Raw genomic sequence first — 16261 nt, 5'->3', positions numbered from 1 at the left:
CTATACAACCTTTAGAAGACACCTGAAGGCAGCCCTGTCCAGGGAAGTTTTTAATGTTTAATGTTTAATTATGTTTTTGTAAGCCGCCCTGAGTGGCAACCCAGTCAGATGAACTAGGTTATGATGAAGATGAGGATGAATGGGAGGGAGGGACTGAGGTTTTTTTGGGGGGGGCATGTGACACAATAGTGGTCCACTCCCTAGTGAGTCATGGGATTCAATGTGGACTCACTGATCAATTTTTGGGTCCAATCCAAGTACAAAAAGCAAGTTGTGCAGCACAACTCTAGGTGCAAGTTACAAGAACTTTGGGGGGGGGGGGAAGAGGATCAAATTGTTGTTGTTCTTTAGTCGTGTCTGACTCTTTGTGACCCCATGGACCATAGCACGCCAGGCACTCCTGTCTTCCTTAGGTGTGGTCAGAAGGCTAATTTATGCAAGGAAGACAAATTATGACCAGCACAATGGATTGAGAGAAACGTGACTAGAGTTTACAAGTTGATAAGGAGATTTAGAAAAATAGAAATAGCATAATAGAGAAGGGTATTAAGACAGACGCGAAACGGAAGAGCATTTAGGATTAAGACCATTTGAACTCAGGGAGGCTTACTTGGAAGGAGACCAGGGTGGCCGTTCTTAAATGGTAATTCTCTACGTTTATGCTCACATCGGAGTAAGGCCCTAGCAAGGCTTACTTCTAAGTAAACGCGCATCATCACGCACTTACTTGGGAGTAAACGCCATGCGTTTCGAGTGGGGGGAGAATCACGCCTAGAAGCTGGCTGCATTTTGCGTCAGAAAGGCACACCCAGCCTCCTTCCAGTCTCCGCCTCGCTTCCTGGCAGCAACAAGCCGAGAGTGGGCGTCCTGGATTGACGGACTGACGGAAGGAGGGAGGGAGGCCTCGCTCGGTGGAGTCCCCGGCCCTGCTCCATAGTCCGCGCTCCGCGTTTTTCTCCCCGCCGCCGCTCCGGCCCCGCGCCTGCTTCCAGCTCCGGCTCTTGCGCGCCGCCTCCCCTCTCCAGCTGTTTTACGCATCTGGCCAGCCGCGCCCTCCTCGCCTTCTCTCTCTCTCTCGCCCTCGCAGCACAAGCAGCATCTGCGCGCCCGACGGGTCTCTGCCACCTCCGAAGCTGCCATGTCCGGGGAAGAGGCGGCCGGGGGCGATGCGGGCGCCCAGCAAAGCGGCACCGCGGCGCCACCAGAGCAGCAGCAGCAGCAGCAAGAAGCGACTCCGGCAGCGAAGCCTGCCGAGGAGGGCAAGGCTGCGGGGGCCCCGTCGGAGGCGGCTGCCGCCGCTCCAGCTGCTCCCGGGCGCCAGTACCGGGCGCTGGTGCTGAGCGGCTTCGGCGGCTACGAGAAAGTGAAGGTGCAGACGCGGCACCTGCCCGCTGCTGAGCCCAGCCCGGGCGCGGGCCAAGTCAGCGTGGAGGTGCGGGCCTGCGGGCTCAACTTCGCGGATTTGCTGGCCCGCCAGGGGCTATACGAGAGGATGCCGTCGCCGCCCTTCAGCCCGGGCATGGAGGCGGCCGGCACCGTCTTGGCCGTGGGCGAGGGCGTCTCCAGCCCCAAGGTGGGTGTCGAGGGGGAGATGGGGGGCGGTGGAAGCGTCTCCGGTTCGACGGCAGCTGGGCGCGGACTCGGCTTCCTTTCCCCCGCAGTGCAGGGATCGGTGCGGGGGAGGGACGGTGGGCGTGGCGGGGCAGAGGGAGCGGAAGCCCCCACCCTAGGGAGGGCATCTGGATGCGTGGGTGTGGGGTACGTGGGCGCGCAGCTCCCCTCATCCGTGGGGAACCCGAAGGTTCGAGGGTGGCGCGGGGAAGGTGCCTAACCTTAGAGAGCTAACGGGAGGGGCTGGGAGTAGAAAGGAACGTGGCGAAGCGAAGGATCCTGCCCTGTAAGGGGTGGGGGGGTAGTGGTCGAGAGGTGGGCGCGATCCTCTCCCGCCCCAGGGGGTTCTACCTGTCTGGAAAGTGGGCGTGGAGCTGATTCCTCCAGTTGAGACAATGGAAGGGTGGGGTGGGGTGCGTGGGAGGGAGGGAGGGAGGGAGCGCCCCCTCCACCTTCAGCTGAAGTGGGCGCACCAGGGAGAAGGCGCCCAGGAGCCCCCCCCCCCAGCCCCACGAAGCACACTGGGGAGCGGGAGGGTGCGATCCGGGACCCACCCAGAAGGGGAAAGATTGGGGAGATGTGGGCAGCCAGGAAGACTTCCTGGGGCAGGGAGTGTCTACGTCTTGGCTGGCTTGGGGAGACAACCGAAATGCTTTTTGGGGGGGCAGGATCACGCCTCCCTCCCGCTTATGCAAGAGGCACACGGGGCTTTGTTCCTGATCTCATGCTTTGCCTCGAGCTTGTGGGGTGGGGTCATTCGCAACTGTCCTAGATGTCCAGAAATGCAATGTGGAAATGACATGCTTCCCACAAGCCCCTCTTTCTCAGCCTTGGGATTTGGGGATGGCGCAGCAGCGACAGAGGGGGGGTCCCATCTGCTGTGCTGCACTTTGATGCCTGGAGCACAGCATGTGCTCACCAGGTTGGGGAGGGGGCTGGAGTTTGTCATGTTCCTCAGAGGGGGACAGCCGCACCCTGGTGAATGGGGTTATGGACCCACACACCCCACTGGGGAGAGAGGCAGAGTTTCTTTGGGTGGCTGCTGTTTACAATCCCTTCCTTCTCCAGAGTCTCCACAGAGGCTGTGGTCATAGGGTTCTTCCAAGAGATTAAGTATTTATTTATTTTGCAAATAAATAACCTGCACCTGAGGGTTTCACTTATCCCCTACACCCCGTCACATCAGCTCTTCCCACAGCCACTATTTCGGCAGTAAGCAATACCTGCTCCTTGGTCTATTGTGTGTGTTCATATGGCACACAGTTACAAGGTGGTGTGTGTATTTTAAATGTACCGGTTATTTCAACCAGTTCATTAATCATGTGACTTAAAAGCAGGCTTGAGGCTGTGAGTGCAACAGGGCAAAATAAAGCAAATCTTAATTCAGATGGGTTTTTTGGGGGGGCATGTAGGAGGGTGGAGGCCTTACCCACAACTTCTGCTTTACCTCAAAAGCATTCCCGGAGACTTCAGGGAGGATTCAGGCTAACCCTTTAAAAGAAAATGTGATCCTGGAGCTATGAAAAGGGGCCTTATGCACATTTTATAATCATTATTTTTTTCTATCCTGCTTCTGCCCCCCCCCGACCTCAAGGTGGCGTTAAGTAGTTCCATAGCAGCCAAGTTATTCCTTTTTTAAAGGGATTTTCCCTTATGCTGAATAGGCTTCCTTGCGAGAAAAGGGAAAACTTGGCAGCTATGAAGTGGTTCTCTTCCCCCCCCCCCATCCCATTCAACCTCCACCACAACCTTGGGAGGTCCCAGAATTACCCAATGAGCTTCGTGGGTCTGTGGGGATTTGAACCCGGGTCTCCCAGGTCCTAGCCCAACACGCTAACCACTGCACCACACAGGCATACATCCTGATGGACCTACGTGGAGCTCTGCACCCAAGGGAAAATTATAAGTGGCCCAGGTTCTCCCATTGCATGGAGGAGCCCTACTTGCAGAGGGCCTGTTCTCCACCTTGCCGAGCATCCGTTGTTGAGGGGCGTGGCCTCTGGGTGTGACTTCACTCCCCCCCCACCCTTGTCATGGCTGTTTATATGAACATCCCTTTGGTGTGCAGAGAGCAGTAGCTTACCTGCAAATTCCATTAGCTTCTGTAGCCAGACTCTCCAAGGGCATGGGCGTAATCATAAAAACATAGCTATTTCAAATATTTTCTGGTATCGATTGCTTTCAAGCTAGAGGCAAAGCACGTTGAAGCTTCCTTCAAGGTTTATTTTTGCAAGGATCAGGCAGGCCCTCTTTCCTTTGCACGCCGTTGCTTGAGAGGAATAGGACTCCTTTGCAAATTCAGGGAGATTGCTTTAATACAGCCCCGGTGGCTGGATTGCCATGGATTTCTTGAGTAAACTTGATGTGCAACTGTTTACATCATTGCCACTTGGTAAGTGGTAATTAAGACTCGGGTGTCTTCAGTTTGGTTCTTCAAATTAGCTAATCTTGCGATGAAAAGCCGTGCCGGTTTCTGCTTCCTGTCTTGAAAAGTACAGGGTTTGGTCCCTGGGTTTTCGCTACAAAAAGCCAGTTTCGAACCTGTTTTACTAGCCCAACAGAACCCCAGAAACAAGGCCTTCGGTATTCTGTTGTTCTTTGAAGAGGCTAAGAAGAGGTCAGATTTGAAGGGCCATAGCGCATCAGGTTTGGATGCGGAAGGTTCCCGGTTCAATCCCTGCCCTCTCCAGGTCAGGCCAGGAGAGAGCTCTGCCTGAATAGTGCTGGAGAGTTATTCCAGTCCCTTTAGCGGCAATACTGAGCGACAGCCTCTACAGACATCATTTCATGCTGCGTTCATGATGATTTGCCCCCATGATGGTTATACATGATCTCTCTATCAATACTGTTTTCACCTGCGAAGGTTTTGCAGTAGACATAATGCAACATAATACTGGACTGTCTGCACATCCACTTTATTATTTCCACTTTATTATTTGTTCCACTATGTGTTATTACATTATTGCTTTGCACTACAGCACAATGACTGCGGGACACACACACAGCACACTTGCGGTATGAAAAGATACCACATTTCAGGAAATGAAATTCGGCAGGGGATATGAGATTTCCATCATTCTGGTTTGGCAAAACCTGCATATATGTATTTATTTGCAAAGCATAATTCCTATAGCATTGGATATATGCCTCAAAAGCCTCCAGTTTTGCAAGCAGAGCTTTCCGGAGTCAATTACTTGCGAGTCTTCGTAAAACTGGCCTTACGTTCTGGTTTTATTCCAGTTGAAGAACTATGGCATACTCTGGCCTGGAATTTGAATAGTTGCAATAACCTATAGAAGTCCTAACCCATGGATTTCTAAGCAGGGTTTGTCCTTACTGAAAGGCTCCAAAGGTTCAAAATAAATTGGACCAGAACATTGAAACATCCGTCGGACCAGTTAAGGTGCCCAACCTACTTGAAAGTCACCTTGGCAACCAAGTGCATGGGCTGAGAGTTGGCTGGTTACTTCAAACCGATTATGGGTAATTCAGCCACCACCCTGCTTCCTTTTTTGCCCTCCGCAAGCCACCGCCCCTCAAGTTCCTTTGTTTGGTCAACTGTGTCTTTAAAGGCAGCCCTAGAAAGCATCTTTTAGAGGAGGCCAGGTGATCTAGCTACCTGGTGACAGTTCCACGGGCACATCATACACCTTGGAGTAGTTTGTCCACCTTTGGTCCCCATCCTGCACTTTGCTCCCAACTGTGGCTCCTAGAAGCTGTCGCCATGTGACAGCGGCCACACCCTGGGAATGGCTTCAAAGGTTTCAAGCCCTGGGTGAGTTAGGGACTTCCCCTGCATGCGAAGACAGGCTCCGGGGGATTGAGCGGCCGAGACCAATCGTGGGTCCAATGGTCAAGAAGGAGGTTTCTGCACCTGCCGTAGAGGGAAGTGAGGGGCAGGTGGGGCTCGTCGACCTGTGAAGGTAACCCAGGCTTCCTCAACCTCGGCCCTCCAGGTGTTTTTGGCCTACAACTCCCATGATTCCTAGCTAGCAGGACCAGTGGTCAGGGATGATGGGAATTGTAGTTTCAAAACATCTGGAGGGCCGAGGTTGAGGAAGCCTGAGGTAGCCCACCTCTGAGAAGGAAAACGGATACAGCAGTACCTTGGTTTACGAACTTAATCCGTTCCGGAAGTCCGTTCTTAAACCAAAGCGTTCTTAAACCAAGGCGTGCTTTCCCAGAGCAGCGGAGGACTCGGCTTGCAAATGGAACAGACTCAACAGGAAGCAAAACATGTTGTTCTTCCAAGGCAACGTTCACAAACCAAAACACCTACTTCCGGGTTTGCAAGGAAGTTGTTCATAAACTAAGCTGTTCTTAAACCAAGGTACCACTGTATATTGCCGGGTCAAAAATCTCTGGTGCCGCTCAGTTCAAACTGTACTCTCTGCATTGTGTCACTCGTGGAAGAGGTAGCAAATTAGGGGGAAAGTTTTGCTCAAGTATGCAAGGCTTCCAGAAGGGCTTTGAGTCTATATCAGTTTTGCTTGGGGGGGGGTTTCCCCCAACTGCCCCCTGCCCTGTGTCCAATTTCTGATGGGAGTTACGGTTGTTGCCAGGTACTCACAGTTGGTCAGTCTAGTGCACTTGTCTGCTCCTGTAATGGGATGCAGATTGGATGTTCCAGCTGCCTAATAAGGCTCAATCCAGTTTAGTGGGGGGGGGTTGTGGTTTTGTGTGTGTATGTATGCCAGAGATGGGCTGTTCTGGGCATTGGGGAATCTTGCCACCACCGTTCCCACAAGAGACAACAGCCGGCTTTTTTGCTACCTAAATGGGCCTCGTGCTGGGAAAACGCAGACAGGCAGCAGCTCCTAGACGACGTCCCCTGGTGTTCTCTAATTATTTCTGCCTCTTTACCTGTGAGTTGGGTGCAAGGGGAATAGAGCATCTCCCTTAAGGAGGAGCGGAAGATTTAGTGGGGGGTTGGGCACAGCCATCTCTGCCCTGCCTGTTCCTTGCAAGACTTCTAAACCTTCAACTGCAAGTCTTAAAAGAAAGAAAAAGAAATAATTTCCAGCGTTAGTAGAATTAAAATAGACACACATAAAAGATCGCATGCAAATCATTATAATAAAAATCATTGCGGCACCAGCCCTACCTTCCAAGTAAGCAGCTGTAACAGAGAAGGAAGTATAAAAAGGGCTGGTTGCTGCTACCGGTAGCTGCTGGTTCTGTAGGTTCCCCCTATCTGTATTCAAATATAGTCATAAGACAGGAAGAATAAAATTGCGAGATAATGATATAATCATCATAGGCCTTTACTGATCTCTGAACCAGCTCCTGCAGCCTCAAACCCTTACAAAGCAGGAAAGAAATAAGGCTCTGTAAGCATTCGTATTTCACCCTTCCAGGGCTTGTGTAGCCTCACCTGATTCAGATGTTACAGAGAAATAGCCTGATGATGTTATCACAGTTATAACATCAATTATGACCAATGGCAAAAATTGTGGAAATACCACATTAAATTTACAGCATGCACTGTTCTAAAAGAGAACATCATGAAAATCGATGGCACTTAACGCCTGTCAAGTTAGCCAAAATTTATCGAACGGACAATAAGAAATGTTGGGAATGCAAGAGCAAAGAGGGAAATTTCTACCATTTGTGGTGGACGTGCGAAAAGATGAAAATATTCTGGGAATTAATATATAACGAGTTGAAGAGGATGTTAAGATATACCTTCCCAAAGAAACCTGAGGCTATGCTTCTGGGATTATTGGGAAGTGAAATGAAGAAGGAAGATCAGAAACTGTTTTTGTACGCCACCACGGCGGCTAGAATGTTGACAGCCCAAAGGTGGAAGACTCCAGAAATTCCAACTGTAGATGAATGGAGGGGGGGAAATGTTGGAATACTCAGAATTGGCAAGGTTGACAGGAAGAATTAGAGACAAGAAAGAGCAAAGGTACCAGGAAGAATGGGGTAAATTTGTTGATTATTTGAAGGTATATGGTAAATTCATAAAACACCAATAGGATTACGGTAAAAAAATACAACATAGAGTATACATAGCCATTGTCCGAAATATATTTTTGAGTAGGATATACGCGTGTGACAGGCAAGAAATAGTAAAACGCAAAAAAGATAAAGGAAGGAAAATAAAACCAAGAGAGAAGAAAGTGGAAGTCAAGTTCGAAAGAACAAGTAAAGATGGGAAATGTGTATAGGGGAAATATAAGAAACATATGTAAGAAAAAGACACACAGTTTTGTTTGTTAAAATAACTTTATTTTTGAAGATACTTTTTGGGAAATAATTCTGTATATGATGTAAATTTTAAGCTTTGTAGTAACTTACCTGTATGACAAACCGAAACAATAAAAAATGAATTTCAAAAAAAAGAGAGAAATAGTCTTGATGACACCTTGCCCCAAATCTCTTAAGAGGTTGCTCCCAATGGGGACGGGTTAGTGTTCATGGGCACCCTATATCACAACTGCCAGGGGGCTGGGAGATCATCACTCAGTGCTGTTCTCCGAAATTGATCCTGGAAAATCGGACTGGAACCACCGTAAAAGCAGTGCCTTCAATACCCATCTCATAGAACTGGTTCAGGGGATGCCATCGTCGATGGTATCAAAAGCCACTGAGAGATCAGGTAAGAGCAGCAGGGTTGCACTCCGCTTGACTCCCCTCTCAGGGCGGCCAAGGTCGGATTCAGTCCCATATCCTTGCCTGAACCCCAATTGGAATAATTCAGTCCCATATCCTTGCCTGAACCCCAATTGGAACATGGATTGACAGTTTCCTTTCCCCTCGAGTACCATGTTTTTATGTGTGTTCTTTCTTTACATTGCCTGTAGTTTCAGCTTCTGTTTCAAACTAAAACTCCATGGCGCAAATGATGGAATCGCATGTAAGATTAATTCAGGGTTTTAAATGGACCTGGCAGTGCTGGGGGTTTCGTTTGCATCATCTGGATAACAAACTGCTGCTCCTCTTACCACAGCGTTTAGTATTATTGCTAGCATTGTTATAATTTCCCCCACGTGGTAGAATTCCCTTCCCACCAGGGTGTGTCCGGCGCATTCGCTACGTGATTTTCAGCAGATGCTGAAGATGCCACAGGAGCCAATTCCCAGGGGGCCAAGGTTCCTTCAGCCCCCTAAAAAAAAATGAGGGGGCTGCCCCCCATTCATATGGTGTTTGTACGCCATATCATGTGATCGATTCTGTGGGGCGGAGCTTACCTGGGCCTCCCAAGTTGGACCCCCTGGAAGACACACCAGCCCCTATTCCTGGGAATGTGATTTGGGGTCCTGGTTGAAGGCCTGTTTACATTTTTCTATTATTACCCGCAATAAGTTGCGTTCCTCGCATTCATGACCCAAAGCAACTTCGAGAAATGGTATAGGCACTAAAATAAAGTTAGCAGATATTGATAAAACCAATTGCAAAAAAACCCACAAACCCCCCCCCCCACAAGTGATGAAAGCTTAAAAACACATGGATACAAATAAAGTACGGACCTTGCAAATCCTGCCCCACTCAAAGAGGTCAGGCTTGGTTCTTGGACAATAGCCCTGTAACTGATACCTGTCAACTTGGGGATGGCTCTGTCTGTGGTCATGAAGTGCGTTCAGTCTGTGTTGATTTTGGCACTGCTCTGTGGGTGAGGAATGTAACATCCACCACAGTGGCTTGTCCTTTGGAATTTACTTCATGCACCTACCTTATGTTGCTCCTCCCCTGAATATCTTGTTTATTCGGCCAGTGATATTCCTTCCTGGCTGCAGCAAGAGAAGTCCCTTTATAGCATGTGGCAGCTGCTAGCCATCTCTCCCACCGCAAAACCCGCCCGCTTCTCATGACCAGGGCCGGCGCGTCCATTTAGGCGAACTAGGCAGCTGCCTAGGGCGCCAAAATGGAGGGGGCGCTGGCCAGCCTGCCTGCTGCCGCCCACTGCCCCCTGGGGCTGCCTGGGGCTGTCTCCACTGTGCCTGTCACCTGTTGAGCGGCTTCAGGCCACTATCCTATTTTTATTTTTTCTAATTTTTATTTTTATTTATTTATTTATTGGGGGGGCGCCAGAAGGTGATCTCGCCTAGGGCGCAAAAAACCCTAGCACCGGCCCTGCTCATGACTATTTTAAATTAATTACTAGTACACAAGGCAATAGCTGGAAGACCTGAGGAAGAGCAAGGAATTAGGTTAATGCATTCCAGCTAATGCCAGAAAAAGGGCGTGTTACGTATTACATTTCAATAAGCATAAAGCCATGAGGTAATACTTGACATCCTCCTTTGGGGCGGCCATTTTTGTTTTCCTGCATTTTATTTGCGACGCAGCTTTGGCAGACGCTGTCCTCGAATTCTCCTGAAAGCAACTTTCACTCAGAAACGCCGTCGTGCTTTCTTAAGTGAAGCACGTCTTCCTAGTTTCTGACAGGTTATTGGAAAACTGAAGAGATGAGGTCATTGTCACCAAGAGAAACTTGGCTGAGCGGGTCCAGGGCCCCGGCTGAAGCAGGCGTTCCTTCTAACGTCAAAGGAGAAGGTGCCCTGGAGGCCTTTGCAGTGGTCCTTAATGATTTGCGCTGAGAGGCTCTTGCTAAGTTGGAAGCTGGCCCAAGTGGTCTGTCATTGAACCATGGCTGGTCTAGTGACTCCATGGCTCCATTGCAGGCATGTTCAGGCATGTAGAATCTCAGTGGTGTCCAAACGTTTTTCAAAGAGGGCCAGATTTGATGAGGTGAAGGGCCATGGGGGCCGACCAAAGTTGTTGAGCTTTTTAGGATTTTACTCCGAAGTTGTTGAGCTTTTTTTTTTAGGATTGGAGTTGTTGAGCTTCTTTGAGGATTGAAGTTGTTAAGTTTTTTAGGATTTTACCCCAGGAAATAAACTGCCACAGGGGCCGGATTTAACCGACCGGCGGGCCGGATTAGGCCCCCGAAACGGACTTTGGACATGCCTGATGTAGATCCTACAATTCCCTTTGAGTAGTTGGAGAGTGAAGTCTGAAGCGGGCAATCTCTTCTCCCTGTGCGTATTTCTGGCATGATACAGAACCCTGCAAAACTGGGAGAGGCCATAGTTTAGTGGTAGATGATTTGCAGAAGGTTCAAGATAGAGCAGCTGGGAATGTCTTCTGCGTGAAACCCTCGAGAACCATCAGTGTTTCCCAAATCTTGGGTCTCCAGCTGTTGTTGGACTACAACTTCCACCATGCCTTGCGAGCAGTGGTCGGGGACTGTGGGAACTGTAGACCGAAAACAACCGGAGACCCAGGATTGGGAAACACTGGGCTAGACAATACTGAGCTTGATGGGTGGGTGGGTGGTCTGATTCTGCCTGTGGCAGCTTCCTGCGTCCCTTAATTGGGACCCTAAATTGTGTGGAGAAGGGAAAATTTTGGCTTTTACCCTCCAAGTTCTGGTGGACCTCAGAGATAGTGATGTGGAAGGAGTGAATTATTCCTATTATTTATTAAATTAGTATGCTGCCCTTCATCCGTAGATCTCCAGGCGGTTCACAAAACCTAACAATACAAGATTTTTTTAAAAATACATAATACAAACAAGAACAAACCAAACCGACAACCCCCATCCCTTAACTGCACTCATCCCAACTCACATCTAGGATATGCAGGCAAGCAGTATAGCTTGGTGGCTTTCCCAAATAGTCCCCCCCCCTTACTAAAGTTGCCTCTTTGAAGGCTCCCCAAGCACTTGTTCGATGCTGAATAGGAAATCCTGTTAACTGTTTCTCATGGACAGGTATGTAAAAACCAGTTCATTAGGTTCCCCCCCCCAAAGTTTATCCTCTTTCATGCTGTTAACTTGGAGGCAAAGTGGAACGTGCGTCTAGAGGTAGTTTTCAAAGGCAGCTTGTATTTTTTAATAAAGTAAATGGGGGAATGGGGAGGAAACCACACGCAGTTATGGAAGTAGCCGCTGCAGCCTTCCGTGCACGGTGACACTCTGTGTGTGGCTGCTTCGGAAGTCACACTGTTCCTGCAAACAGGCTGCTTGTGAGCGGCCCATTGCAGAGGCCAACAAGCTGCCGATATGTTGCAGAAGTTGAAAGCATGTGTTTTTTTGCTGATGCTTCCTTGCCTATCAAAATCTGTAAGACAACCTTCCAGAACTGGCTGGGGCTGATGGGAGTTGTAGTTCTGGACTGTGCCGTGTTGGAGAAGGCTTCTATAAGGGAAGTTCATTATACACCTTTAGGCGCCAGGCAAAATGTTCCTATATAGCCAGGCCTTTGGCTGAGTTACATTCAATGCCCTTTTAAACTTGTAAGCTTTATAAACTGTGATGCCGGGTTTTTGTTTTTATTATGTACCGGTATTTTGTGTTCTTATATTGTGAACTCCCAGAAAGCTATGGGTATATGACGGTATACATTTTTTAATAATAATAATAATAATAATAATAATAATAATAATAATAATAATAGTTATTGTAAGCCTGAGCAAGCAGACAAGCTTCATGCATTTTCTCCCAACAGGGAAGTTGAATTTGGCCTCCCTTGGCCTTCGCATTCTTTAACTAAAAACCTAACCAAGCCAACCCACCCAGAGTTGGCGTTGCAAACGCACTGTCTCTTTCTTGAATGCATTAATAACCCTGGGATGCCTTTCATCTTTCCTCCCTGAATGCGCAATGTGTGCTGCTTCGCATATTTCAAAAGGAGTGTGCATACTGTGTCCCATCTGGCGGTAGTTTTACAAGGATTTTAATTATTGATTGTAAGGTGCTTGCGCATGAGAAGCGACCATGTGTAAGAACACCCTGGCACTTTCCTTAAAAGAAGAAGAAGAAAAGCAGCTTTGGGGGAGGGGGGATCTAGAATGGAAATGCAGCATGGGGGTGTGCGCGTATGGACGACAACAACAACAACAACTTGTTATTACATTGGTACCTCAGTTTATGAACACAATTGGTTCTGGAAGTCTGTTCATAAACTGAAGTGAACTTTCCCATTGAAAGTACAGTAGTACCTCGGGTTACGAACGCAATCCGTTCCGGATCGCAGTTCGTAACCCGAAAAGTCCGTAACCCGAAAATGCCGTTTTGCGCATGCGCAAAGCGCTATTTTTGCGCTTTGCGCACACGCGCACACCGAAAATACTTCCGGGTTTGCGCAGTTCGTAACCCGGCTTGTTCGTAACCCGAGGTGTTCGTAACCCGAGGTGTTCGCAACCCGAGGTACGACTGTAATGGAAAGTGGATTAATCTGTTTCAGACAGTCCGCGGAGTACTTAAACTGAAACGTTCATAAACTGAAGCGAACTTTCCCATTGAAAGTAATGGAAAGGGGATTAATCCGTTCCAGACGGGACCGCAGAGTACTCAACCTGAAGCATACTTAACCCGAAGCATGGGTGTAATTGGTTCCAGAAGTCTGTTCATAAACTGAAGCGTTCATAAACTGAAGCGAACTTTCCCATTGAAAGTAATGGAAAGTGAATTAATCCGTTCCAGATGGATCCACGGCGTTCGTAAACCGAAAATTCGTAAACCGAGGTGTTCATAAACCGAGGTTCCACTGTATTATTATTATTTATACCCTGCCCATCTGGCTGGGTTTCCCCAGCCACTCTGGGCTGCTTCCAACAAAAGTTTAAAAATACAGTAGTACCTCGGTTTAAGTACACAATTGGTTCCGGAAATCTGTACTTAACCTGAAGCGTACTTAAACTGAAGCGAACTTTCCCATTGAAAGTAATGGAAAGTGGATTAATCCATTCCAGATGGGTCCGCGGAGTACTCAACCTGAAGCATACTTAACCCGAGGTATGAGTGTAATTGGTTCTGGAAGTCCGTACTTAACCTGAAGCGAACTTTCCCATTGAAAGTAATGGAAAGTGGATTAATCTGTTCCAGACGGGTCCGCGGAGTACTTAAACTGAAAGTACTCAAACCGAAGCATACTTAAACCGAGGTAGGACTGTACATTGAAACACCAGTCATTAAAAACTTCCCTAAACAGGGTTGGCTTCAGATGTCTTCTAAACGTCAGATAGTACTGGTAGTTTATTTCCTTGACATCTGGTGGGATGGCATTCCACAGGGCGGGCGCCACTACCGAGAAGGCCCTCTGCCTGGTTCCCTCTAACTTCGCTTCTTGCAAGGAGGGAACCGCCAGAAGGCCCTGGGAGCTGGACCTCAGTGTCTGGGTTGAAGATGGGGGTGGAGACGCTCCTTCAGGTATACCTTCAGGTATGCATGCAGACTTAACCCTGTCCTCACTGCTGTGACCGCCCCTCAAAGGAGCCACTTTCCAGGTTTGCGTGTTTTCAAGGGCAAGGATTAATGCACACAACATGCATGTTGCTTCTCTGTTGGGAAAGACCGTAAGCTCTGTGATGGAGCTTCAAATCTTGGCATCGCCAGGTGGGGTTGTGAAGATCTGCCAGAAACTCTGGAGAGCTGCTGCCCACAGGGGCATCATCAAGGGGGAGAAGGGAGGGGCAGCTCCCCCCCCCAAGCAATACAAATCAGTAAAAATACGTAGCAAACAGAAGTTCTGCCCTCTCCCCTCCAACAAAAATCCTAGCTACGCCCATGGCTGCCAATGTTACTACTTTTAAAAAAAGTTTTATTAGGCTTTATAGAGAAAAATGTAAAGCTTAATATCGATTATCTTTCCCCTTTTTAAATCCAAATTAAGACTTTGATCTAAATACATTAAAACATAAAGGAGAAAAGGGAGGAAAGAAAAGGAATAGAAAAAGAAAGAGAAAAAAGAGTAGAAAAGAGGTTAAATAAGAATGATAGAAAAACAAAAATCAGAAAGTAAAGAACTTCCGATTCTTTTAAACAATATTCACTTTGCCCACTCCAATATAACACGCAACAAAGCCACTTTCTATAATCATTAGTCCTCAATCCTCAAATCCAAATATTATTTCTTTTTCACACAAAAAGTCCACGAGAAGTTTCCAATCTTTCGCAAATGTTAACGACTTTTCTCTGATCAAACATGTCGATCTCGCCATTTCACCTAACTCCATTAGCTTTAAAAGCCATTCTTCCATTGTTGGTAACAATGGGTTCCTTCCATCTTTGGGCATATAAAAGCCTTGCAGCGGTAATCATATGTTGTAACAAAGTTCCAATGTCCTTTTCTAACTGTATACAGTATCTACAAGTTCCAGCAGGAAGAGCTCTGGCTTCAGTTTTTTTAAAAAACAGTCTTCAAAATTTTCCGTAGCAATGTACATGTTTGTACCCAATATTGTAACTTAAACGTGTTGCCCTCATGCAACTCAGATTTGCCGTAGCTTGATCCGGCCGAATCCTGGGTCATCCCAATTCAGGTTGTTATCCGGGATTTGCCTGGATCTGTTGCACAGCCCTCCTGACTTCTTGTTAGGAAGCTTCCTGTGTCCCGTCCCCCCCCTTCCAGAGCTGCGTTTCTTTACTTTTAAAGAAGGAGGGGGGGGGGAGATACCACTTGCATGTGGCTGCCTCTAATCCGTATTTCTGCCTTGAATTTAAGAAGGCAGCATGACGAGTGTTGTATGGACGAACGGGTGCCTTTCTCGGATTACTCAAAGAAGTATTGCAGTACTGTGAGCTCGCGAGCTGGGTTTGAGCTATGAGCAACAGAAGTAATTAGACCAGGCATCCCCAAACAGCGGCCCTCCAGATGTTTTGGCCTACAACTCCCATGATCCCTAGCTAACAGGACAAGTGGTCGGGGAAGATGGGAATTGTAGTCCAAAACATCTGGAGGGCCGAAGTTTGGGGATGCCTGAATTAGACTAGAATATCGTAGTTATGATTTAACAGATGGGAGAAACAACAACTCTGTGGAAAATGGGGGCAGGGGGGAGTCGAGAAAAATGAGAGAAAAGACAGAATTGTGTTTTGGTTGTTTATGTTTAAAATGTTGAAACTTAATAAAATATAATTGAAAAGAAAAAGAAAGGGGAGGCAGTAGCGTGTTCGTTGTGTACATAGGATTTGTCTGTTTACCACAGACTTCCTCAAGCTCGGCCCTCCAGATGTTTTGAGACTACAATTCCCATCATCCCTGACCACTGGTCCTGCTAGCTAGGGATCATGGGAGCTGTAGGCCAAAAACATCTGGAGGGCCAAGGTTGAGGAAGCCTGGTTTACCACATGTGCAGTCAATGTACACAGTAAGGGGCCTAGTTCAGTTGTGGATTCATACTTTCATAGCTCTTGCATCCCTTTTTCCCATCCCTATTTCCCAATATCTGCTTCTCATGGACATTTTACGGCTTTGGGAACAGGGCAGAACCAGTATATTCAGCATCGGCAGCCAAAGATTGGGTTGGTAACTTTCAGCTGCAAGGCTTGTTACAACCAGTCGTCTTCCAGAGTAGATAAAAACGTTTGTCCTTGTGTAATATCACGCAGGAACTCATCCAGTGTTTGGGAAAAACTAGCTGGCAGTTCATTAGGCAACAGCCAGATTCTCCACCCACCTGCGCACGGGGGCCTTGTATTTTTGCACTAAGGTCCTGGAATTAGGAATCTGAATGCTACATGCTAATTTTGTTAGCAGTATGTGAATGCGCTAAGGGGAGGGGGCTGGCTTTCAGCTCTGCTCCGACAGCGAAAGGTGAAGTTCTCTGTATTCTGAACCAGCTGCCACATTTCAGCAGGAGGCAACTAAATTGCACACCGGGATTAGATTTGCATTTTTAGCATTTGCATGCGTCTTGT

General features: G+C 47.9%; 1 protein-coding gene across 2 annotated transcripts in view; it reads left to right on the top strand.

Annotated features, from left to right (window-relative positions):
- Positions 1 to 1079: 1079 nt before the first annotated feature.
- Positions 1080 to 16261, top strand: part of VAT1 (vesicle amine transport 1) — a 39243-nt gene continuing 24061 nt past the window's right edge. For both annotated transcript variants that reach the window (XM_035134316.3, XM_088656395.1), the window contains exon 1: positions 1080 to 1573. In XM_035134316.3, the coding sequence (XP_034990207.3) occupies positions 1139 to 1573 (435 nt within the window). In that variant the 5' untranslated portion in view covers positions 1080 to 1138. The remainder of the gene's footprint in view (positions 1574 to 16261) is intronic.

The sequence above is a fragment of the Zootoca vivipara genome, chromosome 12 (genome assembly GCF_965207765.1).
Source record: "Zootoca vivipara chromosome 12, rZooViv2.hap1.1, whole genome shotgun sequence".
NCBI classification, from domain to species: Eukaryota; Metazoa; Chordata; class Lepidosauria; order Squamata; family Lacertidae; genus Zootoca; species Zootoca vivipara.
The sequence above is the reverse complement of the archived record's forward strand: the minus strand, read 5'-3'. Positions and strand labels throughout refer to the sequence as shown.